The sequence below is a fragment of the Sciurus vulgaris genome (genome assembly GCF_902686455.1).
Source record: "Sciurus vulgaris genome assembly, chromosome: 5".
Lineage (NCBI taxonomy): Eukaryota > Metazoa > Chordata > Mammalia > Rodentia > Sciuridae > Sciurus > Sciurus vulgaris.
Genome location: NC_136465.1, coordinates 91,547,939 through 91,574,904, shown reverse-complemented (window position 1 = coordinate 91,574,904; position 26,966 = coordinate 91,547,939). Strand labels below are relative to the sequence as shown.

The following is a 26,966-nucleotide window of genomic DNA, read 5'->3' as shown; positions in this document are numbered from 1 at the left end:
AATGAGTTTCCAAGGAAAGCATGGAAGAAGAATGATGAGGCAGTTATTGATAAAAGACATTCAGAAGAAATGCTTTGGAACCTTGAAAATATTCAAGCTAGCTCTGGAGATGCAATTGGATGGGAAAGTTCCTCCTCCATGGAATTGGCTTTATTGGTAGAAGGAAGGAGAGCAGGTCAGATCAGTGCTAGATTACCCCAGAGACAATCCAAGAACACTAAGAACATGCTTGCACACGTAAGAAGGGCCATCTAGAAATAGATAATAACAGTTCCACATAAAATGAGTTCACAGTGGTAAGCAGAGTGCAATTTTATTTTGAATAATACAGCCAACTGAATAGGTACTGTATGATTTTTGGTCCTAGGGCTGCTGAAGATTTTAAAATGGGAACTTAACACCTAAACACTTATCTGTGTAATTCTATTTATTGAGTATCTGCTTCCCTTTCTTTTACTTTCTTTATCTTCCTTCTAATCTCTTTTTTCCCTTCTTTCTTCCTCTTATTCATCCAGTTTTGAATCAATATCTATTTTCTAATTTTCCCACAGTTACAGAAAAATGGAGGAACTGGCTTGTTTAGATATATATTCATGTTAGCTGATTGATTCTGATAGTAACACAGATATGAACACGAATCACAAATTGGAATTGGAAATCCTGAATGTCAAAGATGGAGAGTATCAGAGAAAAAGATATCTGGGATTGTTTTGTTTGTTTGGTCTAAATAGAATTGGTAGCATCCTTGATCTTAGAAGGTACTAATTTTTTTTCATCTAAATTCATCTCTTTCTATTAATAAAGCCAAATACTCAGGCTTCTAATTAGACTACAACAACAACAGCCCCAGTCTCCCCCACACTCTCATTACAATTGAATGTTTCAAACTGTGCTTCAGAGATTGGGAAGTACGAGTTCTCTTAGCAAGGAAAAACACAGAGGTGGAAGCACAGCTCATTATTTTTATACTCAGAAAGTACTGCACAATTGGTTTCTTAGCATTGGCTGAAATGGAAAGAATTGCTTTTTCACCTTGTTTATTTAATAGTCGACTATCGGTACTTTATTATCTCAAATGGTGGGTGGAGACCCCTGGCTACCTGCTCTCCTGCACACTCAAACCATTTGTTATTTATTCTTTATACCCACATGGACATATTAGAGACATACAGAGATCAGTATAAATTGTGTGGTGTCTTTGGAAAATTTTTATTATCTACAATATTAAGCAAATTTTCTTTTTTGCTAATTCTTTGTTGGCAAGATAGGCTAATATATTTAACAGCTAAAAAGTCAAAATTGATGAGTAATTTTTTTCCTTTGTATCTTTTATTTTTTAATTTCTAAAGTTTACATGCTTTAAAGGTGACTGTATTTTGAATGTGGAATTCTATGAATTTTAACCACCTGTACAATCAGGATATAAGAAAGTTCCATCAACCACTGCCCCCAAATTCTCTTGGCTTCTCTGACTACCTCATAAAGGAATTCTAACATCTCCTATCCAGAAAGTCAAAGCCTGGCAGATAGTACAACTGAAATTAAAGGGGGAAGGAAGAGGTATCTTGTGTTTCAACATGTATTTTTTTCAATCTCTCCATGAACTTTTCTGCTCTGTCTAGTTTTCTCAACTCCAGTTTCTTTGCTCATACTCTAGAGAGTGAACATTAGGTTGTCTCTTTTTTTTTCCCCTCACATCTTATTTTGCCAGAGTAAATACTGAAGTACATAATTTCTACTTTTATTTTACATTTTGTATTGTGAGACAAAACTCTACCAACCTATATGCATCTTCCAAAGGTTTTATTCTTATCTAGTAAAATATATGTAACATAAAATTTGTTATTTTAACCTTTTTGTGTGACTGTGGTATTGAGGATTGAACCCAGAGCACTTTACCACTGAGCTATATCCTAAGTTCTTCACTCTGCCACAACCCTGCCCCAACTCAGGATCTCACTGAGTTGCCTCAGTCAGCCTTGAACTTGGAATCATAGGCCTCAGCTTCCCAAGTAGCTGGAATGACAGGCATGTGCCACGGTTCCAGGCTCATTTTAACCATTTTAAAGTGTATAGTTCAGTGTCAATAAGGGCATTTATATTGTTGTGCAGTCACCTCCACTACCCATCTCCAGAAATTTTCCCATTATAAAACCGAAACTACATGCCCCCTGAACATTGTCTCCTCATTCCCTCATGCTGACCCCTGGTGACCACCATTCTACTTTTGGTCTCTATGAAGTTAACTATCTTAGGTACTCATGTAGGTGGATAGGTGGAATCATACAATATTTGGCCTTTCATATCTGCCTTATCCATGTAGTTTAATGTCTTCAACATCTGTGTCTCAGGTGTTAGAATTTCCTTCTTCATAAAGGCTGAATAGTATTCTATTGAATGTATGTATCATGGTTTATCCATTCATTCATTGATGGACATCAGTTTATTTCTACATTTTGGTTACTCTGTTTCTTCTATGGATAAGGGTAGATGAATATCTCTTTCAATTCTTGCTTTCAGTTCTTTTGGGCATACACTCAGAAGTAAAATTGTTAGATCACATGGCAATTCTTGAACGTTTTTTGTTGTCTTTTTGTTCTTTTGTTTTTCATTTGTATTTGGTTTTATTGCAAACCTTATGAGTGTGAAGCAGCATCCCATTGTAGTTTGGATTTGTATTTTCTTGATTATTGGTAATGTTGAGCATCTTTTCATGTGCTTATTGGTCATTCATACATCTTCTTTAGAGAAATGTAAGATTCATTCTAATAGAATTTCAGAAAATTCCTGGATAATTTTTACTTTTTGCTTTTCTCACATTAAAGCAGAACTTTAATATTTATCATAAATGAATAAACAGATGAATAAGTTTTGATTCTAATTATCATCCATGACATTTGAGTTTCAGTAACCACTAGTTCTGTGACTTGGGGTATTTTCCTTAACCTTGCTAATCTACATTTTTATAACCTAAAAATGAGAATATTAAGATTACCTGCCAGATAGAATTGTTATACACGTTAAAAATATGCAAAACATTCTCAACACAGTAACATACCAACATAAAATTAAGATTTGCTAGTAAAATGTTAATAGTTAAAATCTAACATTCTTAAGTATTACAACAACACTTTAATGTTTGCTTTTGTCTTTCTATCACTACTGTTCAAATGTTAGGAATACTCTTTTGTAATCTAAATTTTTTTTAGAATAAACTTCACAGGAACTAGTTCAGTAGTTTTAAGGAAATACTTATTGTTGACTCAATGAAAGTGAGTGAATGCATATGCTTTCATGCATGCTTGCACACTTATGCAGCTTTGAGTTACATTTGACCTGTGTGTTTTAACAGTTTAACTCTGAGACCTTTCTCATTGCTACCAGCAACCCCCAAATATGTGTTACCTCAAACTGTATTGCATTGATGAAGAATGGTTAAGCTTGTGGCAAAGTATTGAGTTGAAGGAAAAGAGCAAAAGTTAGGTTTTTGTCTTTTCTATCTAGATAATAAGCTATAGATGATTTTATCTGAATTTTGCTTTTGATTTTTTTCTGATTTATTCTTTTTAAAAATTTTTGAATTTTTTCATTGATCTTTTTAGTTATACGTGACAGTAAAATCCATTTTGACATAATTTAAAAAGCATGGACTATTTCTTGTTCTAATTCAGTTCCCAGTATTCTGACTTATTCTATGGCATTAGCAGCACCATATTTCTTATTTTGTCAATTAAATAATGTAATAATATTTACTAATTAAATTACTGAGACTATGACATGGTATTTTAGAGAGGGTTTTGTGAATCGTTCATTGAAATTTGTAGAAGTGTGACTATTAGAAAAGTACTGGATTAATGAAAATTGATATGATATTGATACTAAAATGCATAAATTTTTTCACATATATGAAATAAATGCTAATGGAAAAAATTATGTTCCCTCAACTAATATTTTTTCACTAATTTCTACCTTTTGGCTACTGTGACTGTTTCTTCTATGTATAAGGGTGAACAAATATCTCTTTCAGATTGATTATATCTTCTTTTTTATCACTGTTTTTATTTTCACACTGGCTGAGATTTGAAGCTAGTGTTCATATCCTGATTTCAACTAAACATCCAAATGTAGGATCAGAAGAGGAATAGGAGATGATCCAAATAAAAAAGAGAAATGTTAGATTTTTTAAAAAAAGCTAATTTGTCACTTCACTCATTGAGTATGAACTGAATAGACTTCTAACCCTTAAAATACTTTTTTTCCTCTTTTTATTGCCTGGAATCTTAAGAGCTTTATCATTTGCAGTCATAAAATGAAAATATACACCAAACCCTCAAAGGGCAAGTATGAAATTAAATTATATTTGGGCAGCTGTAACCTTTTAAAACGATCAGATTCCAGTTAATGTATTTCTTCCTGTTCCAAGTGCTGCCATGGTGTTTGATGGTGGGAAGCAGTCCAAAGGGCATTGGGAGATAATAAATTCACTGTAAATTTCACCCCAAGGCATGTCTCCATACACCAAGGCCTCCATTTAGCAAGGCTGACCTAAAACTCTTGTCACATCCAAAGGTCATTTAGGTTGGGGTTGGTGTGTCCCATCTATCTTCCCTTGATGTAAAGAGTGACAGTTGAAGCAGGATTGAGCTCATAAACAGTCATCTGAATATGAAAAAGAAGCTATCTTTGGAGTAGGAGGGGAAGTGAAGCCAGCTACCCTTTACAGTGGACTGGTAAAGGCTATGCTTTTTGCAAAGTCAATGAAGGGTCCATTTGATCTTGCAGCTTCTGCTTCAGAGCAACCTGAAGTTGAAGGAGTATACTGGGTTTGGCTGATTTAGAATCAGTTACTCTTACCTCTTGCTTTAATTATATTTGTTTTCAAAGCTTTATGTAATGTTCAGTAATTTTTTAAGAATATAATAGTTTTAATCACTTTTTACATTAAAATAACAATACCTCCCCTTTACATCTGCTCTTAAGTTAATGTATCAACATATGGGGAAAAAATAGGAAGAAAGTTATTTTAAAGAAATAATGCTTAATGTGGTTCTGGAAAACTGATTTTTCCCCCTAATGCCCACTTAACCATGCACTTTTTGTATTGTGGTAAAATAAGCATAACATAGAATTTACTATTTAAGCACTTTAAGTGTGCAATTCCGTATCATGAAGTATGTTCACAATGTTGTCTGTTCGCACTCTTAATTTCTAGAACATTTTCATCATCTGAAACTGACACTCATTACCCATTGAAGAATCATTTCCCATTTCCCATTCCATCTTTTCCCTAAGTCCTTAGTAATCTTTTTTCCTCCATGTATCTATAAATTTGCCAATTCTGAGTACCTCATAATATAAATGAAATCATAGGATATTTATCCTTTTTGTGTCCGCCTTATGTCATTTAGCGTAACATTTTCAAGTTTCTTCCATGATGAAGCATATATTTCTCAATTATGCACTCTAGAGAATGACTTCAATTCTTTCAAAACAACATTTATTTACAAATGTGAAATTCATGGACGTGAAAATTCCCAATCATTATAATTGTAAGATATATTGTCAGATAAGAAATATTTGACAATTCTGGATAGAAGTAATGAAAGATCAAAGTCTTGCAAGTTTTCCTGGAGAGAAAAAAATAAAGATCTTTTCATGAAGGTAGTTGTTCACTCATATGTTCTAACTGCCTACTACTTGGTACATAGTAGGAACTCAATAAATGTTTTTGAATGAATCAATCAATTTAAGGCAGGAGAGCAGAAGTTAAAATAGTTATTTAGTTCTCTGGACTACTTTGATGGTACATGAAAAAACATGTCCTGTGCAAATGAAGGGAGCCTGTTGTGATCAAAAAAGCTAATGAGAGAAAAAATATACCTAAATTCAGGAGGCTGTTGGAGTATGTTTTGCTTATTTTGATTGATGTAAGTTATGTGTGTTTTGGGTAGTGCAAAAGGCTCATTTTGCAATACTTATTCTTTTTCAGATATTCTAGGAAAATCAAGGTTGATGAATTGAAGCAATGAATAGAGTTTTATGACTAAATTCTTAGTATGAATTATACAGGAAAGAGCAAATATTTAAATAAGGATGAGACTCAGAATGTTGAAAATTATGTATCCAGATTTATTGTATAATTGATTTTGAAGCAATTTTAAGTCATATAAAAATGTGATTAGGTAAATGTTATTTCAGTTAAAAGTAGGTTGGAGGTGAACCAAGCCCTCCCAGTCAATTCTCCCTATTCCGTCTAGACTGATCGTAGAACTGTAGGCCTAATTAAGTCATTCCTCTTCTTATGCTGCTGTAGCTTCCCATCTGCCTTTCCAGACATCTCTCCCAGCAATTTGAGCCTTGCTGGCTACCTTCCAACACCATGGACTTGTCATGCTCTCTCCCACCACAAGGGTGTTCTGCCAGTGCCTTTCGCCTCTGTGTATGTGTCAGGTCAGCTCACCTGCCACTACTGCGGGTTAATAGTTCCAGAGATGTCTTTCCTGATCTGCCATCCAATAGCATCTCTCTGATGTGCTCTCATAATACCATATACTTCTGTTATGTGGTATTTATTGCAGTTTTATATTTCATCATTTTATTTAGACTTGTGTAAGATCATGGAGCTAAAGTTCTAGAATAATACTAGTGTTTATATATTGTTTGAATAAAAGCATGAGTGATAAAAACCAATAATAACAGTAGTAGCTTTCTCCATAATTCATTACATGGTCCCCTAAAATTCTTGAAATGTTAAAACTGGTAAATTAAGGAGAAAATCAAACAGAAACATTTTTTACTGGCAATGACCAAATGAGAAATGCTGGGGCAAATGTTCTCCTGGATACCTGATCTTTCCTTCCCTACTTCCCAATACTATAGTTCTTATCAGAAGACCTCAGCCTCTGTCACAAGTCCTGTCTGAATAATCCTTCCCATGTTTACTCAGCTCTTTGTCTCAAAGTACACAGACTCTGTTACTCTATTAAAATGTCCAGGAAAGTAGTTTATAAAGTAGAGTGGTTAAAAGTCATCATCTCTGTAAAAAATAAAAAGGTCTTAGATTCTAACTTCAGCTTTGTCTCTTACCTATGTGACTTTGGACAACTGTCTTTTACTTTCTTTGGGCCTCAATATACTCCTCCATGAAATAAAAACAATACCCATTTCCTAAGGTGGTTGAGAAGGTTCCCAGAGCAACATATGGGTGTAGCACACTGTGTCCTGTAAACTTCAGCTATTGTGATTGTTATTGCTGCAGTCCATCATTCCATGTCCGGATTTTGCCTGAAATTTAGATTTATTTTCTTAAATTGTATTCTTAAAAATCAAACAATTATATTAATCTGCAATACTTTATCTTCAAAGTTTGGGTTAGAAGAGGAAAAATAAGAAGGAATCCATAGGAGGAAGTTCTTTTTTTTTTTTTTTTTCTTTTAATCATTTATATGCTTTCTATTTCTAGCAGTGAAACAAACTAGCAACTAAAAACAAGTCTTAAGTGGATGTGTGCCTTTTTCAGGGAGGGAGACTTTTACCAGTGATTCAAGAAGTCTTCCACCTTTGAAGCCTTTCACCCCTGGTCTTAGAAACTGTCATTATTGAGTCAAAGGGAAATCTATCTTTCCACTGGCCTGGAGGTAGGGGAATTCTATCTCTATCCCACTGCAGCAGAGGGAGATGAATTCATCACAAAGAACTCAAATTTGGAAAGAATCTTTCCATGGGAACATTGCTACCCATATGAAAAGTTTTCTTGGCACATAAAAGAAAAACTTTGGAGTTACTCGCATTTCTGATGCTACTAGTTGATTAAACTTTGACAAATTATTGAACCACTCTGAGTCTTCATCTCCCCCACGGAACATACAGAATTACTATGGCAGTTCCTGAGAGCATGCAAAATTTCTACTGAAGCGATTGGCATATCGTAGTCACACCAAAGCCATGGTTCTTGCACTTTCTCTCCCTGGATGTGCCAAGTATTTTCAAGCAACCAACAAATATGCCTTCTGGAAGTGAGTATGTTTTTATAACATACCAGATAACATACAGTCTGATTTAGTATGAACTGACACTCAAGTTCTCTTCATAGTAAGTTAGAATGATATTTTTAAATGATTTGATTACTATCATCCCCCTGCACGATCTATTGGGATAAAATAAACAATGCTTTCACAATTCTGAACTTAGCCAAAGAGAAGCATTTACTTTAAACATCTTTCTGCTAATGCCCTACATTAAATAATGTTTAATGTTTGTAACAATAGATTTTTCCCCCTCTTGGTGAACAAGCAGTTCTTTTTATGACTTTGAAAGGAAATTCAGCAGTATTTTCCCCCTAAATTAAACTAATTAAAGATATAAGTATAGTCACTGATATATAAAGAGATTTGAAGAGCCTTCCAGCCAATATCCTCCTTACCTTGCCAAATGGAGATGTGTTTACTGGTTGGTGACCTCGGGAATAGCTGCAGAGCGCTCATCCTCCCTCGGTAATGAACAGCAAGTCTGGAGCGGCATAAAAAGGGTCAATCGAATAGGTCATACATCATATGGAGAGGCAGATGTTGGAACATATTGTAATGGATTACTGTGCAGTACATGAAGATGGCTTGTGGAGTGGAAAAACCGGGAGGGAGGGAGGGAAAGACAGATAAACTATCAGTTGGTGTTTTCTTGCGTGACTCTCACAAAATATATCTGGTTCTTTAAGGAACTACTTCCATTATAAAAGTCAAAATGTGTTTTCCTAGCTGTTCAAGACTTATTAGCATAGAATGAAGTGAAGAAAAGCCTCTAGAAAGCCAGCTCAGTTGAAGTGCCTCCTTACTTATAGGAGTGTGACAGAAACAGCGTGACAGTGTCTTACCTGTGAAAAAGGTCTTAAGATCTAAATCAGTTCAAATGTGTCTTTAAATTTTAGCAGGATGCCATCTTCACACCTTCCCACCATTCCGCCCCTATTGATAGCTCTGCATTCCATCCAAGTATCACACCTAGGAAACTGAATTTGGAAAAGGCTAGTGAAGATTGTCTATGTATTATTAAATTTTAGTGGTAGCAGTTTTACCTTTATCATATTACAACTTCCATGCACATATTCACGATAGCTTTTTAATAGTAAAACTATACCATGGGTAGACATAATAATTTACTTTTGCAGCCCTGCTTTCCTTAGCCAGCCAGGAGGGAGATTTTTAAGAAGATATGGGTCATAATAACAGTAGTTTCTACCATGGAGCCCCTGCCAGCAAGCTCCTTATTGTCTCAGGTATACTGCTCAAGTGACTCCCCTGTTTTCGCTGAAGGAAGGACATTTCTGAAGTTGATAACACCTCTTTTCCCCTTGTGGCTTGTCCTCATGCCATCTTGAACTCTCCCCTGGTGGCATCATTGACTGCTTAGCTTTGGGGGACTTTGTCCACTCAAATTACTTCCTTGCACAACCTGATACTGAAATTCTTATATTTCAGCTGTGCTAATTAATTTGTTTCTTTAAATTTTGCTTCCTTGATGTAATGACTGTTAGCTGTCCTTACTATGGATAGATCTTCTGGAATAAGTCTGAGTTTACTTCCTGTTTCAGTTTAATACATTTCTTTCTTGCTCTCAAGTTTCTTTAGGATCCGTGTCCAAATACAAAAAATCCTCGATCTCTCAGATGTGTCCTCTAAGCTACTTCTCCCATCGACTCAAGTCCCTAACATATTCCAATTGTCTTTCCCTTCAGATTGTATTTTTATCCCCACTGGGACTCTAGTTGAAATTAAATGAAAACCCTTCCCACCTTCCCCCAATCTCTCTTCCCCAAGCTCTTCCCCAAGCGTGTGTGTGAGAGCTGGTGTAGCAGCAAGGAAAGTGATTCACCTCTCCAGCCCTCACTTAACTTCCATGGCTTAAGGACCTAGAAGATTTGGAGAGAGCTTTCCCCCTCTATTCCCTAACCTTCTTCCTTTCACATCCAAGAATATCCATCCTAAGAGTTGGCTGTCAACTTAACTGTGCAGCCCTTATAGCTTGTTTCACTTTTCTCTTCCCCATTAGGATATTTGAAAGTTAAAAAGTAAAAAAAAAAAAAAAAAAAAAAAAAAAAAGTTATTGTATAAGTATATAAAATTGATTCAAGAGGAAACTATTTACATTACTTTTATTATATTTTTCTGAATCTTCTGATGATAGCTATACTCTGCTATTAAACTGAACCCTTGCACAGCCTCCCTGAAAGTTTTTACCCTCTAAAAGCAAATTCAAATACATAAAAAGTTTTTAACTTAATAATAATGCAACCCATTTTGTACAAAAGAAAAGTAAAAGAACAAAAGTTCTGGCTATGTAGTTTACCAAAGACATAGGAATGGCTTGACTGATGAGCACATGAAAAGATACTAAGTGTCATTACAGAAATGCATTTTAAAACTACAGTAAGACACCATTCCATACCTACTAGAATAATTATAATTAAAAAGACAGTACCACATGTTGATGAGAATGTAGAGTAACTGGAACCCTCATACCTTGCAGTGGGAATGTAAAATAGCTTGACCAATTTGGAAAGTTTGGCCATTTCTTTAGAAAGTAAACATGAACTTATTACTCATGTATATATGACTAAGCAGATCCAATATTAGTAATTGGATAGCCAAGAGAAACAAAAACACACAAAGGCTTGTACTGGAATGTTCATAGCAGGATTGTTCATGACAGCCAAAATTAGAAATAACCCAAGTGACAATCAATTGAATAAATGGGCAAATCAGTGTGATAATATTCTTGCAACGGAATATATTATTCAGCAATACAGTGGAATGAACTACTGCTAATAAATGTAATAACATGTAAAAATGTACTAAGTGAAAGAAGTCAGGCTGTCTTCAGTTTCTTCTAGCTTTGCCCCAGTGATGCTGAATGCAAAATAGTTTGATCTCATAGTTGGCCTGAGAGTTGTAGAAGGGATAGGAGGGTCTCTTTTAAAAAGTTTCTTCTATAATGTACAGAAAAATATTAAATGCTGAAGGGGATTTTTTTGTTGTTGTTTATTTGAAGGTTAACTCAGATATTCCATTTTGTTGGAATATCCCTCCATTATGAAATTATTCTGTACTTTATTGAGGACTCCAGGGTAATAGGGCAGCTGCCATGTTGGATCCTGCCCCCCATATTAGAAGTGCCTTGCAAGTCAGTCACAGTCATAAAGAACTGAGCCCATCCTGGACAGAAGCCACTAGAAATGGGAAGTAAAGGGACATAGACACAGCCCCAAATTTGCTCTCCCTGTGCCACCATATTGTAACAGGAAGCTGCAAAAAAACCAAGAATTCTAAATTCAAGCACATCCTCCGGATCATTGTGTATATGTATGTATGTAAAATAAACCCTACCCTCAATCCCTGGCAACTTCCAATCTACCTTCTTTCTATTAATTTGACTACTCCATGTACTTTAGGTAAGTAGAATCATACAATAGTTTGCCACTTGCTTACTTGCTTGGCATGGCTTATTATCTTCAAGATTCAACCATGTCATGGCATGTGTTGGAATTTTCTTTTCTATGGGTGAATAACATTCCATTCTATATATGTACTACATTTTGTTTATCCATTCATCCATGGAAGTATGTTAGGGTTGTTTCTGCCTTAAGGCTATTGGGACTCTTGCTACCATGATCTTAGGTATACATATATCTTTTTGAGATCCTGCTTTTTGATCCTTAATGGAATTGCTGGGTCATAGACTAACTTTGTTTAATTTTTCAAGAAACTATCTTACTGTTTTCCACAGTGGAAGCATTATGCTGCTTTCCTATCAACAGTGCACAGTGTTCCAGTTTCCTACATCCTTGTCAACATTTGCAATTTTCTGTTTTTTAATAGTAGCATCCTAATGGGTATGATGTGGTTTCTCATGTGCTTCTTAACTTGCATCCAGGTCATTTTGATCATATGTTTGTCAAGACAGGAAAATGGAATATCTTTTATTACCCAGTTCATTAGCTTGATACATAAATTGTAAAATTGTATGTATTTGGCACATGATTTTATATTTGCCCTTTTGCCCTGATATTCAGCAAATTTAAGGCAGATGCTATTTTCAGGCAACACACTTGAAGAACATAGAAAGGAAATGCTGACAGTGTCAGAGAAAGTCTGTGTTTAAACTATACTTACTCTGATAATTTTCTACAAAGAAACATTATGAAAAATAATGTGCAAAGCAAATTTATTCACATTGAAACATGCTGATATGTTTTGAAAGATTTTCTCCAGTACATTAGTTTCTCTTTAAACTCCACATTTAAGTTACATTAAGAAGCTGAAATTAAGCTATAAAGATAACACTTATGGAGCCTTGAAATTGCTTTCTGAATTTTTTTCCTCACAAAGGCTATTCCCTGTCTTTCCCTTAAAAAGGGGAAAAGAAAGAAAGAAAAATAAGTAATTTTCCTACATATCACATTTAACATTTATCTTTTCAGGGTTTGTTTAAACTTTAGAAGCATATATTTAACTATTTTTAAAATAATAATAGATGACAACACACACATTTTTAAATCTCCATTCCAAATATTTAACACATTGACAATATGCTGTTACTGTTGAATTTCAGTCCCTGAGCTAATAAAACTAAATATGAAAGTCGGATCTTTCATTTCTATTCATATATTTGACCTAAAAAGTGCCATTAATCAGGAAAATTTTGATTCTATAAAGTTCTTTTTGAGAGTTTAATTCTACATGTTTGCTTATGTGAAAGTTTGGAAGTACTATTTTTGAGGCAGTACTTTCTTGATCTCTAAGGATGATAAAGGGCTACAGCTTTATCTTTGTGCCTACTTAAATTCTTGGGGAGAATTAAAACAACCTCATTATACTCATTTAAATAAATATTAAAATACATAAAATGATTTTGTATTCATTTATGGCACACCTCTTTTTTTCTTTTATAGATCGGTTCTTAATATAAGATTTCATTTGGAGAACAAGATTCTTCTTATAAAATAAACAATTCATTTATCATAAAAAGTATTAAGTGGTTATGTTGTCTCGAACTCTCCATTCTGATAATGACAATGTAAAAATTTGTAAATCATCTACAGGAATCAGTATGTTTTATCATGTACTATTTTAAAAAGATGAGTTTTTCAGTCATAATCTTAATGTTCCTTTTTTCCCTTTCTCTCTCTCTTCAAATGCTTTTTGTACTCAGTTTCCTAGTAATGTGATGAACTTGTTGACTTGAGGAGGAAAGATGTAGGGAGGAAAAAAAGGAGAGAAAAGGTAGAGAGAGAATGATGGACTTAACAGTGTCTTCACAATAAGGAAGGTCTGTCTTTACCTCCTAATCCATCCTTGAAGTAGAGGAAGACAGATGAATCAATCCAGACCTTGTTACATACTACTGGCTACTGTGTAAAATGACTGAACATTGAGTTGTCTCTATCTCCTATGCCTTTTATGCAGGCTTTCCAAGGTGTACAAAAGGAAGACCTGATCATTGATCATAGTTAAAATAGAAAATTAAAGATCCAGCCATCCCAGTAGTAGGTATATATCCAAAGGAAATGAAATCAACATGTTGAAAGGATGTATGTACTTTGACACTCACATTAACCAAGATATGGAACCAGAATAAGTCTTCATCACTAGATGAATGGGTAAAAAAATGTGGTATGTGTATATAATGGAATTCTATTCAGTCTTAAAATAAGAAGGAGGTCTTGTCATACATGACAATATGTTGAGACCTGGAGGACATCATGTTAAGTGAAATAAGCCAGGCACTGAAAGACACATGATAATACTTTTATATGGAATTTGAAAGAGTTTAATTCAAAGAAGGAGAAAATAGAATGATAGCTACCATATCATTGGCGGGTGGAGAGAGTTGGAGACATGTTGATTAATGAATAAAAATAGAAATAGAAAATTAAGCTTTGACCTAAGAGAAAAGGATTCACAGCTACTACCTACTAACAACCTACTAATAACATAGCTCCTACTACATACTTTTAGTATGTAGTAATAAATAATTTAGTAATAAATAATTTAGATTCAACAATTGAATATTGTATATTCACCTCTGAGGAAAAAGGCATTTCCATTTGTTTCTTTCAAAATATTTAAGAATATATGCTTAAATTCTTGGTTCTGGTATCTTTTGAAAAGTTATGAACTATAAAAAATAATCTCTACCCATTTCATCCTATCCATATTTCCAAAGTGATTTATTCAGATACTTATTGATTCCAAGGAGTATATTAGAATATCTTGTGTTCTTATGTTCAGATTTGAGAAGTCATGTTTCTTTGCCCTCTTAAGTAAACAAAAAGAATGAATCAAAGTGAATGTTGTCAACATCACTAATTAGTCTTTCTTCCTAATTCCCAAAGAGTAGAAATGCACCAGATTCCTTCTAGAATTTTAGTTTCATGTATAGTCATTATCATTATATGAATTAATTACATATATACAAGAGATCTGTATTTGTTAATAATAAATACTATTATTTTACATAGTCCATTTTTGCCTTTATTCAATTCTACTTGTCCTGCATTTAGTATTTTCTGAAAAAGCATTGAAGGATAGGAATATAATCCCTGCCTTCAAGGAGTTTACTAGTCAGTTAATGGTTTGGGGCAACAAATCATGATAGATATTTTTGTCAGTGCTTAATGTTTTGAATCCAAATACTCCAGATGGCAGTTAGACACTAGGCTAGTAGCCAATGGCAGAAGCTGTGTTTCTAGCAATTTGGGGAAAATATGCTATTAGGAAGAAGTGGCAGAAATTTACTATCTGTATGAATTAAGGCAGTCACTCAGCTTAGAATTTGAATGGGCTGTTTCATGAAGTTTTTTCACTCCTAGCCCTGAAAAGTTCTTGCTTAGCATGTCCAAGTAAAGCAAATATCTTCAAAAGAAGCTTGTATCTAACTACTGTGTATAACCCTGGCATAAAAGCCATGTTGTTCAAATACAATTGTATTATTTTTTTCTCAAAATAGCAAGAGTTAGTTAATATGTTTTAAAATATCTGTTATTTATCTCCCATTAGACATTTTTGGACCCAATACTGGACCATAACAACTCAGCAGAAAGAATGCCTATAAATGATCTGCCTAATAGTGTTTGGTGCACATGATAGTGAATTATAAGAAAAAAAATACTGATTAGGCTTAGCTATGATAGGTACAATTTAAGCTAATGTTTGTAAGTAGAGAACATCATGCACATCATATATCTCAGACTTGAAAAAGTGTTTAGGGCTGGGCATGTATCTCAGTTTCTAGTGTGTATCAGACTTTGGGTTGATTCCCCAATGCTGAAATCCCTCCTCAAAAAAAAAAAGTAAGTTTAATGAGCTACACTTTAGAGGAAATCCATGACTAAATGGTTCCAGCACTTTTACTACCACAATGAAGGATTACAGGGAAACTTCTCTGCATGAATCAGTCTCTCCTCTTCAAAAAAGAAATAAAAGTGTGTTTTGACTTTCTTACAAAGAATATGTGATAGACAATTACTCACCTATTATATTTATAAAATGAAGGCATTTTACAAATTAAACTATTCATCCCTTTCCTGCATTCCTTGTGTCTTTCCCCCAGTTACCCACTATGCTATGACTTCATTATTTTTCCAGTCTTCTTTTTCACAATAGTTATGTTATGTTAATGATCAATATTATCACTTCAAAATTTTTTATAACCTCGTAGCTGATATTCCTGCCTAATTAAACACATCGTATATGTGATGTATGTTTTGCTCCCATTCTGTAGCTTTCTCTTACTTCTATTTTTAATTTAAACCCTTCCCTGCATTTCCAGAGCTTCCATGGGTGAACTTAGCCTGCAGACCCACTGCTGTTTTCGTCCTAGGATGTGTACTCAAATTCCTTCCCTTTCTTACCACTCATTGTTCCACACCATCCTCTACAATCCCTTGGCAACAGTTATCTTGTTCTGCACCTTTCTTTGAATTGTATACATTTATGTTTTAGAGCAAAAATCTGATTAAACATCATCATTTTGACTACAGCTGATTAAACCCAAAGTTAAATATAAGGTGTATTATGATAAATATACTGTTACAAAAGCAGTTAATTTTTTTCTAACCATCACAGACAATTTGGGAGACACTAAAACTAGAAGGCTGAGCTGAACTTTGTTGTTTATCCAGACTCAGAATCTTTTATCCTTACCAGTACCTTCACTCTCTTACCTTGAAACTAATGTTAGGAATTGTTTGTGATCTCTAAAACACCCCAACCCTGCTGAGAATTAAATTTTCTAGTTTTTGTATTACTTAAAATATCACATTCTTATTCCCTCTCCTTACCCTCTTCCCTACAGCTCCTTCAGACAATGATTTTTTTTTTAAAGGAAGCAATCACATAGGATTAGGTGGAATCTGTTCGTTGATTGCTTCATGTTTCCCTGGTGCTCAGTGTTCATAGCATGTTTTTATGCCTGTGAAATTATAAGCAGCTCTCACTTTTGCCTCAAATTGTTCCACAATATACATCTTTGTCTCCTTAGTATTTTTGCTCCCTGGGGAACCATTGTTTCTTCTTTTGGTGGCAAGTTAAAATGACAGAGCTCTGGACAGACAGATCTGAATTCTCATCCTGCTCTAAGCCACACAACCATGGAAGCTTTTCCATTTCAGTTCAAAAGTATTTTTTAGGATAACTAACTCAGATTAAACCTATTTTTTTTCCTGTAAGAGGATAAAAATAATTCATTTATTCAATTAATAGAATAATGTGCATTTTTTATTTGAAGGACGTGACAACTTTAACCTTTAAATTCAATAAAATGAGAGTACTTGTACTATTATTTTTAACGGTAGTTCTTTTTGGAAGTTGTGAATCTTTCTATAGTGTTATGCTTAATTATTGAATCACCTTTTATGGATAATTAATGAAGTTGTTTACTTATCTAAATAATAATAATTTTCAATATTATGAAAAATTTCTTTAAGAATCAAACTTAAAGTTGAAATAGCTGTATTACTCACATTATTCATTTTACCTACAGATATTTAAATGTTCCATGTCATCTTTCATATTCTGAAGCAATCTCAATTTTAGTGTATGCTAAGGCAGAAATAGGTATTGTTATCCTCTACTAATAATACCCAGTGGAATTATTTTTTCAAAGATAAGAACACAATATACAATACAATATGAAATTTACATAGTACAATATTGTTATTTAGCCAATTTGTTAATATACGTGTATTTTTAATATTTAGTATCAACACATGTATTATACTGGGCACACTTTAAATGGTTCAGAATAATGACAGAAAAAACTGCTTTCCTAAGTGCAAAATATAATTCATAAATTTTTAATACAGGTGTGGAAAAATGCTTCAATTCTGATAGTTTTTAAAAATAGTAAACTCATCATATTTAAATTATCCTTCTACTCTTTGTGTAATTGAAGACTTAGTAATTTAATTTTATCCTTTCTTCTGATAAGAAGATAAATAATTTTTCTAACACAAAAATACCTTATGGGGGAAATCATTATTGACAGTCTAAATATATTTCACTAGCGTTGTTCAGTCTTGCTGTAGAATATGTATCTTTCATTACTTTGCATAAAAATAAGCTCTATTTTATTAATGATTATAATTTTCTATTTTCATTTATGTCATAGTATCTGGAAACTGAACAACATGTATTTTTATGAAAATTGGTGCTGTTTTCAGTTTTCCTTTATACAGAGACTCACTTATCAGGATCTATCAATTTTATCCTTTGAAATTTCTCTTTTGGGAAAAAAAATTCAAGATAATCCAGAGAAGCATTCCATAATACTCATGCTTAAGAGCTTTATTCTTTTGCATCAGTCACTTCCTTATAGAAGTGCTAGCTTGCATAGTAAAAGCTATCCATTTACTCTCAAGACAAATGGAAAATAGGAAATTAGGATATGTATACATATACATATATTATAAAATTTCATAGTTGCTTTCTCATCCACATTGTTAAAATCTTTATGACGTGCTAAATGAAGATGCAAAGAGTATTAATCTTAAAGTCTGATGTGATTATTTCAATGTAAAGCAACCTCCTTGTTTTAGGATACTTTACCATATGGTTGTCATTATGGAAGTAAAATTTTGCTTGTAATTTATTAATGACTTGTTAAAGAATGTTTTCTATGTTATTTAATAAGAATTATTAAGTGATGGCTTAATGGGAGAGTGTGCATTTTAAACAATCTTCCTTAAAACCCTAATCCTCAAGATAATTTGAGAGTTGTCTTTGTTTATATTGTGAAGTAAAGTGAACTTCTGGCAAGAATCCAGTTAATTTTTATCAATGTAGGTAGACTTACCAGATAACATTCTTCAAATACTCTCCTCCAATTCCCACTGAATGCCTCTTCTGTATTTCTATGCAACTCATGCTTAGAAAAATTGTTACAGGTGCCCATTTCAGTAAGTCAAAGAAAGAGATACGTAGGGATTGAACCAACATGGATAGTAAGAAAATTATTGTGCACATGAAGCTGCATTCTTTTGTAATACACTGCATGGATTTAAAGTACAGAAGTAACTCTTGACCAAATAATGTGATATACTTGCTCCCACAGACAACTGGAAAAGAGTTAGTATGGATTTGCTTTGAGTCCCTGAACATACTGATAAAGATTCCTTCTATGTGGTATCTGTCATTCCTCCCCTAAAAAGTAAGTCATTAAGTTAAGATGACAGCTACTTTCCTTAAATATTCCAGGATATAAAAAAAAATACCCAGAGGAAAAATAACCTAAGTATGAGTAATTTCTGAAAGGTACATTTGTTTATTATTGATTAGTCTTTTTCTCTCTCTTTTACTTCTGTAGCAGTTATATGCTGCCCAGCTAGCTGCAATGCAGGTGTCTCCAGGAGGAAAGCTCCCAGGCATACCCCAAGGCAACCTTGGTGCTGCTGTATCTCCTACCAGCATCCATACAGACAAGAGCACAAACAGCCCACCACCCAAAAGCAAGGTACCCTTTGGCAGCTTCTGTGTTGCTACTTAGAGTTTTGCTTTTCATTCAATGGTATTTATTGAAGGTCTATGATATGACAGCAAACTGTGTACATGGAGGTAAGAGTCTAGTAGTAGCAGTAAGTGTACATGTAACTTTACATAAATGCACTAATTCATTTGTTCAATTAATCAGCAAATGCATATGGATAACTATAATAAAAATGTGAGTTATACAATAATTTATCAGATAAATATCCTGTGCCCAAGGGATTTGCAGTCTTATAAAGTAGATATGTATAAAAAATAGCCAACTAGCCATATTCAATGATACAAAATAATAACTTTTATAAAGACATAGACAGATAAATCACATTGGAAGTTATTAGGAAGAAGAAATTAACTTCAGTGAGAAGCAAAGTGTTTGCCAGAGAAAGAGGAACTGAAATAGATCTTAAAGTATGAGTAGGATTAGGACATATGGAGTGTTTTTTTAAAAATATCAATAACTGTTATAATGTGGCATGGTATAGATATAATTTTAGATATGTCACCCATCCACTGAGATTATCATGTAAAGAAGCAAAGATAATAATAGTATTAGAAGTAAGACTATTTAGAAGCAGTTTTGGTTTTGCAGCTAAGAAGCACGTGGAACACATGGAAGGGGATTGGGAAAGTGCAGGTAGTGTGTGTTCCAGCTTACACAGAGAAAGAAGCAGAAAAATTGATTCAAAATGTTTTCTATTTAAGGCCTTACATATATGATGTCATGTGAATACGTTAAGCTTTCTGTGAACAAAGTCAGGGTAATAAGTAAGTGGTATTCCCTGAGACTGTTCAGGAGAATAATTGCAAATGTTTGACCATGTTAGAAAATGTGAAGTGGAACACTGACAACTGTTAATTTACCCCAAAATTAATTGTTTCTGAATTATGTAGAAAATTACTTCTGATCTCCTTCCCATGAATGCCTTGTTGAAGTATGTCAAGTGTAACAGGGTAAGAGTAGTCACAACAGTTGAAAGAAACACAGAAAAGAGGATTAGGAAATATCAAAAGAGAAAAATCTGACAGCTTATTTTTTAAAAAGTCTTTCTCCAAAAACTTGGCAGCTCCTCCAAGATGTCTTTCCCAGTTATTATACTACTCCAGAGGGAACTGGGAATGAGAAAGGGATCAATGGGCTGGGAAAGGACACTCCAGGCTCTACCTTCCCAGAACTTCCAAGTCCTTTTCTATATTATTAAAAGAAAATTACATTGAGAGTGTTGCTTGACCTGGACAAAGACTTTGGGTCATGACTCACAGCAATATGTGTAAATATATAGCAAAAAATGTTGTACATCCTGCAGTGACATTAGGGAATATACATAAGCCACATTTAAGGTCTGCTTTGGTTGTTTAATGGACCTTGCATGTTCTGTGCTTAATGTGTGTCTAAGGTCTGGTGTGCTTTTCTTTATAATCATAGCAGCATGTAAGTTTTGAAAACTCAGTAATAATTATTTATTGAACAAAATTTAATTCTAAAGCAGTGATATTTTGGTGTCTCCATGGACCAGCAGTTTTAATGTATTCCATGTGCAGGCTAACTTTGAGTAAAATAAATAGCAGTCGCAGTACAGTCCTTGTCACACAGATAACTCTGTGAGGTATTGTGCTCTGTTTTTATTCCCTTGATTTACTTGTGTGATTTCACATCATGTTTCATAATGATGCTTTGTATGAGTATGCTTCATTTTAGGATTTTAGGGTCAGTAGTTCACTTTTAAATAGCTGATGGGTTAACTTTTTGTCATTACTATTTTCTCATTAAATCACATTTACAAATAATCATGAAGCTTTTGACGCCAGTCTCATCTGTTTATGCTTTTGTTCATTTGTGCATTCATTCATCCAGCCATGCAAATGTTTATTGAGCAATTTCCACAATGATACTTTTGTAGGTAATCCTAGCAAGTACAAAAGTGATTTTAAAGTTTGTTTTGACACAGTTAGGAGACTTCTTTTTGATATGGTTCTATATGCTTATAGAGCACTATAGACTCCATGCAAAGGAGGCCAATTATTTTAGTAATGTTAAAATTCTGCCACCTCTATTTATTTAATACTAATGAAAAACTAGATTGTGTTTCTAGTGTTATATATAATTTAAAATATATTTTGGTTTTATTTTTGATGTTCAATATTTTTTTTAAATTAGCCTGAGTTTTCTGTCACATAAAGTTTAAGTAAAAAGCAGGTATTATATTTCTTCCCATGGATAGTTGTTGAAAAATACATAAAAGTTTAACAAAGCATAAAGTTCCTGTTCTTAAATAACAGTGATAATATAATAAAAATGTCCTTCCCTTGCTCATTGTCCTCCACCATAGTCTACAACCAGTTTTATTGTCAGAAAAGATTTCCTTATGTGCTTGTGTTAATTTAGCTCTTCAGTAAAATGTAGTGAGCTAAAAATAGCCACACCAACAAGTATCATCATTGTCATTTTAATGAAGAACATAGCAAAAGAAAAAAAATACAACTAGCAGTAAATAAAAAACACCCATTAAAATATATGAATTTACTTTCTTGTAGTCTGGAATTGACATTTACACATAGCATATTAAACATTTTGACTTCACAGAGCTATTTCATTCATGTATAATAGATATCATTTATTATCATTTATGTTTTTAAGCAATCAATTATTAGTGGCTGGGGGTACTTTCTGTGTGTTTTATTGTACAAATTTTTATGTCTATCTTACTATAAAATAAAAGTATTTTATTTAAGGGCTTTGTGTTGTCTACAAACCAACCTGGCATAAACCAAATTGATGGTTTAGGTTAAATGTAGATTTGCTGTTTAGGGCAATGGAATCCTAAGTCATAGCCAGGTGATGATGTGATGATAATGATCTTATTGACAGCTGTCAAAATTCACACATGTGTTCTGAGTTTTACTGGCTGCCCTTCCTCCTGGGTGTGCCTTTGCCTTTGACTCACAACTCCAGAGAAGGACACAAACAAAACTTATTTGCAATTTGCAAAAAATAGAAGGGGGGAATCAAAAGGAGGGGGCTCCAAAAGACTGTAAAATTGTACAGCATGAGTCCTCTGATGCATGCTGTTTTCAATCTGCTGTGTGCCAGTTGGAGGCTCAGGGAGTGTGTGTGCGCGAGAGAAAGGATAATGCTGAGAAATGATAGAGTGGCTGTGACCTCCAAGCTCAGCCTGGAAATCCAAGACATTGATTTCACTTAGCATTCCTGCTGAGAAATCTGGCGGAGTTCAGTTGTAATAAAAGAACAAGATTCTGTTCTAATGGTAATGGCGTATGACAGACATATCACTTTGTCTGTCCTCAGCACCAGAGAGCACAGAATTGGAGAAAGGTCACCTGACCTGCCTGTGGTGTTGTACGAGTGCTGTACTGAGCTTTGAACTGCCGACTAGGAACATAATTATTTATAATATTAAATGATAAAGAAACCTTTAGAGGACTCACAGTGAACTTCTAAATACTACACATAGGAATTGTGCTCTGTAAATGTGGAAAACAGGAAAAGAAATCTGGTCTATTTAAAAATCTGCATTTGAGAACAAGGACAGACTTGCTTACTGACTTACGTGTCCTTAAACTTACTGTCTGTGAACTGTTTGCATTGATGCCTGATATATTATCATTGGTTAATTCTTAGTGCCTTGGTTTTATTAGCCACGTACCACATGTACATTTTTATCATCTAATTTGCTTCTGATAGTATGATAGAGAATTAATACCATCAGCATGTTTTTAAAATTTCTCAGCAGTTATAATCTTTCTAAATACACGTACACTGGTCTCCTTATCAATCGTTATTTTCTCCTCTGGATACTACTCCACAATTATTTTTTTCATTGACCAACTAAAGCAAATATATTTAGCTCTTCATGGAGATTCTCCTAACTTGTGTATATCTCCACAGCCAAGATGATAGCAAAATACTGGTAAATAACAGTGAACGGAAGTATAACATCTTGAACTTTTGTGCATAAGAAATACTATTTAAAGGTTGGAAAACAATCATACCCTGAAATTAAGGAAAAATAATTAATGTACTATTGAGTAATATTTGGTGTTCAAATCCCTTATACAATATTGTTTTGAATCTACTCAAAAACCCTAACAGGTATTTAAATTTGTTTTCAGTTTAAATGCAGGATGGACCAATATACCATGTATTTCGCAACTTTCATACTTGTACCACATATTGTCTATTTAAAGGTGTTTTGCAAATTTTCTTGCCATGTTGTAAGATACTAGACAGCCTTTGATTTGTGATAGAAATGAATCTTTTCATACATTTGTTTCCTAAACAATTATTCTAAAAAAATAGAACCCATACCATGTTTAAAGTAACTTGGAAGAAATATATGCAGTTTCATACACAACTCCCATAATTGTTTGTTATGAATAACTTTATAATTTAGTTATCGAATCCTCCTATGTCCATAGCTGTGCTAAACATCTGAACTTCAATATTTAAGTGATTACTATTGTAAGAATAATCACCCCTTGGGAAAATTCAAAGAGTGACTTGTAAGTCTACTGAATGTCTCTTGGTATTTGATGGAAACCTATATATTGCCTGCAGCAACCAAGAACAGTTAGTGTGAAAAGCTGATGACATGAGAGAATTCCTGGGTGCTTTTCTTTTAACCTTGCTGTGACCCTAGTCATACCCCTAGTCACAGTTGTGTCTCTATCAATGGCACGAACACACAGATTGTCCAAATCAATTTTTTTGTTCTTTTCAAATACTTCTGGCAGTGATGGTCCCATTTGCTCAGCAGTAGCACCTGGGAGTTATGACAAGGAAAGAAATGTTTCTCTGACAAGCCAGAAATGGCCCCAACCAGCTGACCAGACACAATCAGATTCTTTCTGCTGCAATATCCTTACTTATAGATATTGCTTCAGATTCAAAAGAAAGAACTGGAACTTTTTGTTTTCTGATTCACTTTCACAGGCACGGTAATAAAGATCTTTTCCAAATTGGTAGCCAATGTTTGTCTTAGTAATATTGGTCATGCCAATGACTCCTATCAGCCACCTATTTCATGCTGTAATGGACCAATCACATAGTTTCATGCTATCAAGTAAACATATCCATACACTCTGATTGGCAGGGTAGAATTTTGTGGTTTAATACTCTGAGTAACAAACTGTGTTATACATACAAGATTATTTAATGATATGCTGAGAGTGTGGGAAATCGGAGGATAATCAAGATTCAAATCTGTTCTAACAGATTTGGGAAATGAAGACATTTTTAGTAACTTGAGACAATGTTTTATAATGCCAAGTGGGACGAAAGGCAAAATACAAAAGCGCTTATACGATATAACAACAACCAATTCTACCCACCACCAACGCAAAGTATAAATGCATTATATTTAGTATTTTGACAAAAGCATCCTTTAAAGACAAGACATCAAGGAAAACTCATAAGTTTGGAAAGGACTAGCGAGTTCTTAGGGCACCACAGGAGTGGTGAAAGGTTCAAAATGCAGTGCTCAGTGTAACTATAACCTCATTTAATATTTTTCATATTTCATCTACCCATGAAAAATGTTGAGTAGTAGCATTTTCTAGAAGTATTATTTCCAATGTGTGAAAGTCCTTAGACTACCACTGTTTGACTTATCCTTAAAGTTTTTCAGGTCAAGATCTCAAATAGTCATTACTCACTGTGTAGGCTAGGATTGGTCTTTGAATGGAGTGCCCCTAAGTAATCCTTAGTGCTGAAATAGTATTAATAAAAGAGCAGCTGCCATTAACCTCTGTATGTCAGCATCAAATAAAATCACTGATCCATTCTAAAACTGTTGGGCTGATATTTTTGCAGATTCCATTTCTCCTACAACTTCAGAATAGAAAGAGATATTTGCTTCAGCCGATTATGACTACATTGAAAATGACCATTTTCTACTTTATGCTTTAAACACTGTCTGGCAAATCAATTAAATGTTAGACTCTCCCTAGTACTTTGCGGTGCATAGCTGCTTGGTGCTTTATTGAGTAACCGTTTGCACCCCCTTCTCTGTATTTCCATAACTGTGAAATAACTATTTCATGAGCTTTTGAAATGTGCTGTTTGTGCCATACTCAAGAGGTACATTCATTTGAGAAGAAATCACCCCATGGAGTTAAACTGTAAATATGGCCATCATCATCATCATCATCATCATCATCATCATCATCATCACTTCAGTAGATGTAACATAGTTATCCTGTCATTTTAAATAAAATAGTTTTCTTTTTGTAGTCCCATGTTTCTAAACTGAAATATGTTAAATGAAGTCTTATCAGCAGAACCCCCATAAAGTTCCCTCTTCCCTTTTCATCTGTATGCAGTTGGTGGCAATCTCAGACAGCTAGGTACTTAACACAGGCTTTTCTGACATTAGTGATTTTAAATGTCCAGAAAGGTCATTTGTCAATATGTTCTTATGATGTAAAAAGGGGTAGTTGGTCACATTTGTACCGTAAAAAATGATAAAACGAAGAAACAGACCTGTATAATCCCAGTATTAAATGAAAAGGCAAAATATACAGAGGGATTCAGGTAATATCCTTCGAATCCTACTGGCCTGGTTTCCGGTATACTGATTTTGTTTTGACAGGAAGCTGTCTCAAGCACAGCATGATGAATCATGTCAAAGCTTTTTAATAAACTGTGGGGAAAGTACGGGATGGTGACCATACGCCTGCACAGGAAGACCCACAGAATCATATTTTATAAGTGAAAGTTGCCCTTTACAATAGACTTAACCCCAAGGAGATCCCCTGTCTAAAAAGCTATATGTTTAAAACATTTTAATCTAAAAACCAGGCAGTCAAAACCCAAATCATTTAGGGAAGCAAAAACCAGAACAGCATAAAAGGAAGTCACAGATAGAAGTGTGTCCTACAACCTCAGTGAGCAAGCCAGCTAAAAATGCTGAGTCGTGATCAGGTCAGAGGCTGAGAACACAGGAAGTGAGAACACAAACACAGCTTGCTTTTGGGGGATCACAATTTTGGCCTCCTAAATCATACTTCAAAACAGTTGAAATCCTTCACCATTATCCTAAATTATTGACCATTTATTTGAGCTGTTGCTACCTGACCCCTTTCATCATCTTAGGCCTCACCTGAAATATTTCAATAGAATCCACATGAAACCAAAGAGAACAGATCCAAAACTCAGAGTTGATTCTCCTTGTCAATGAACTATATGTTGCTTACAGCAAACGGAAAAAAAATTTAGTGGTCTTTTTCACAGAACTACTCTAACGTATCAATTTCTTTTAAAATTATTTAGTGTGATGGGAAAGAATATATATATATATATTTATTTGTTAGATTTTATCTGAAATTTTCTCTAGAGAGAAGAAAGATTTCTAGTAATGTTTTTAAATGTTATGAAACAAAACAAAGAAAGAAATATAGAAATTCAACAGAGGTAGATGTGAAAGTTAAAAAAAATAGAGACAGCAGTTTAAAGACAAGACAGACTGGTCCAAAACTCAGTCTTCAAGAGTTATGATTATTTTAAAATGTGTAAGATATTTTATTAATTCTATAAATTATAATATTATTCTATAAATTATGTTATTAATATATTATAATTATATTAATAATAATTATAGAAGATTAAATCAGAAGGAAGCCCAGAAGGTATTCAGTTCAACACACAGTAACCCAGTCACAGGTGACTTTGCCCCTGCCTAGATTCCTCCAATGCCAGAGATCCCACCACTCTGAGAGGGCATTATTTTATTCAGAATAACAATGTCACAATGTTTTGTTTTTTTTTTAAATAAAATTGTAACCAACTTTCCTGAATTTTATCTTGTTCCACTGAACGAGGATTAACAGTCGTATTTGTTAGTACTTGTTCAATTACCAGCGACATAAAAGACTTAACCTCAAACTGGATTAAGCAAAGAGAAAGTGTACACCCTATGT

At 33.9% G+C, this 26,966-nt stretch overlaps 1 protein-coding gene across 16 annotated transcripts in view; it reads left to right on the top strand.

Annotated features, from left to right (window-relative positions):
• SOX5 (SRY-box transcription factor 5) overlaps positions 1-26,966 on the top strand; it is a 955,660-nt gene that overhangs the window by 867,660 nt on the left and 61,034 nt on the right. For 14 of the 16 annotated variants that reach the window (XM_079142036.1, XM_079142038.1, XM_079142034.1 and 11 more), the window contains one exon: positions 18,856-19,002. The exons of the other annotated variants lie outside the window; for them this stretch is intronic. In XM_079142036.1, coding sequence (XP_078998162.1) covers positions 18,856-19,002 — 147 coding nt within the window. The remainder of the gene's footprint in view (positions 1-18,855; positions 19,003-26,966) is intronic. 16 annotated transcript variants of the gene reach the window in all.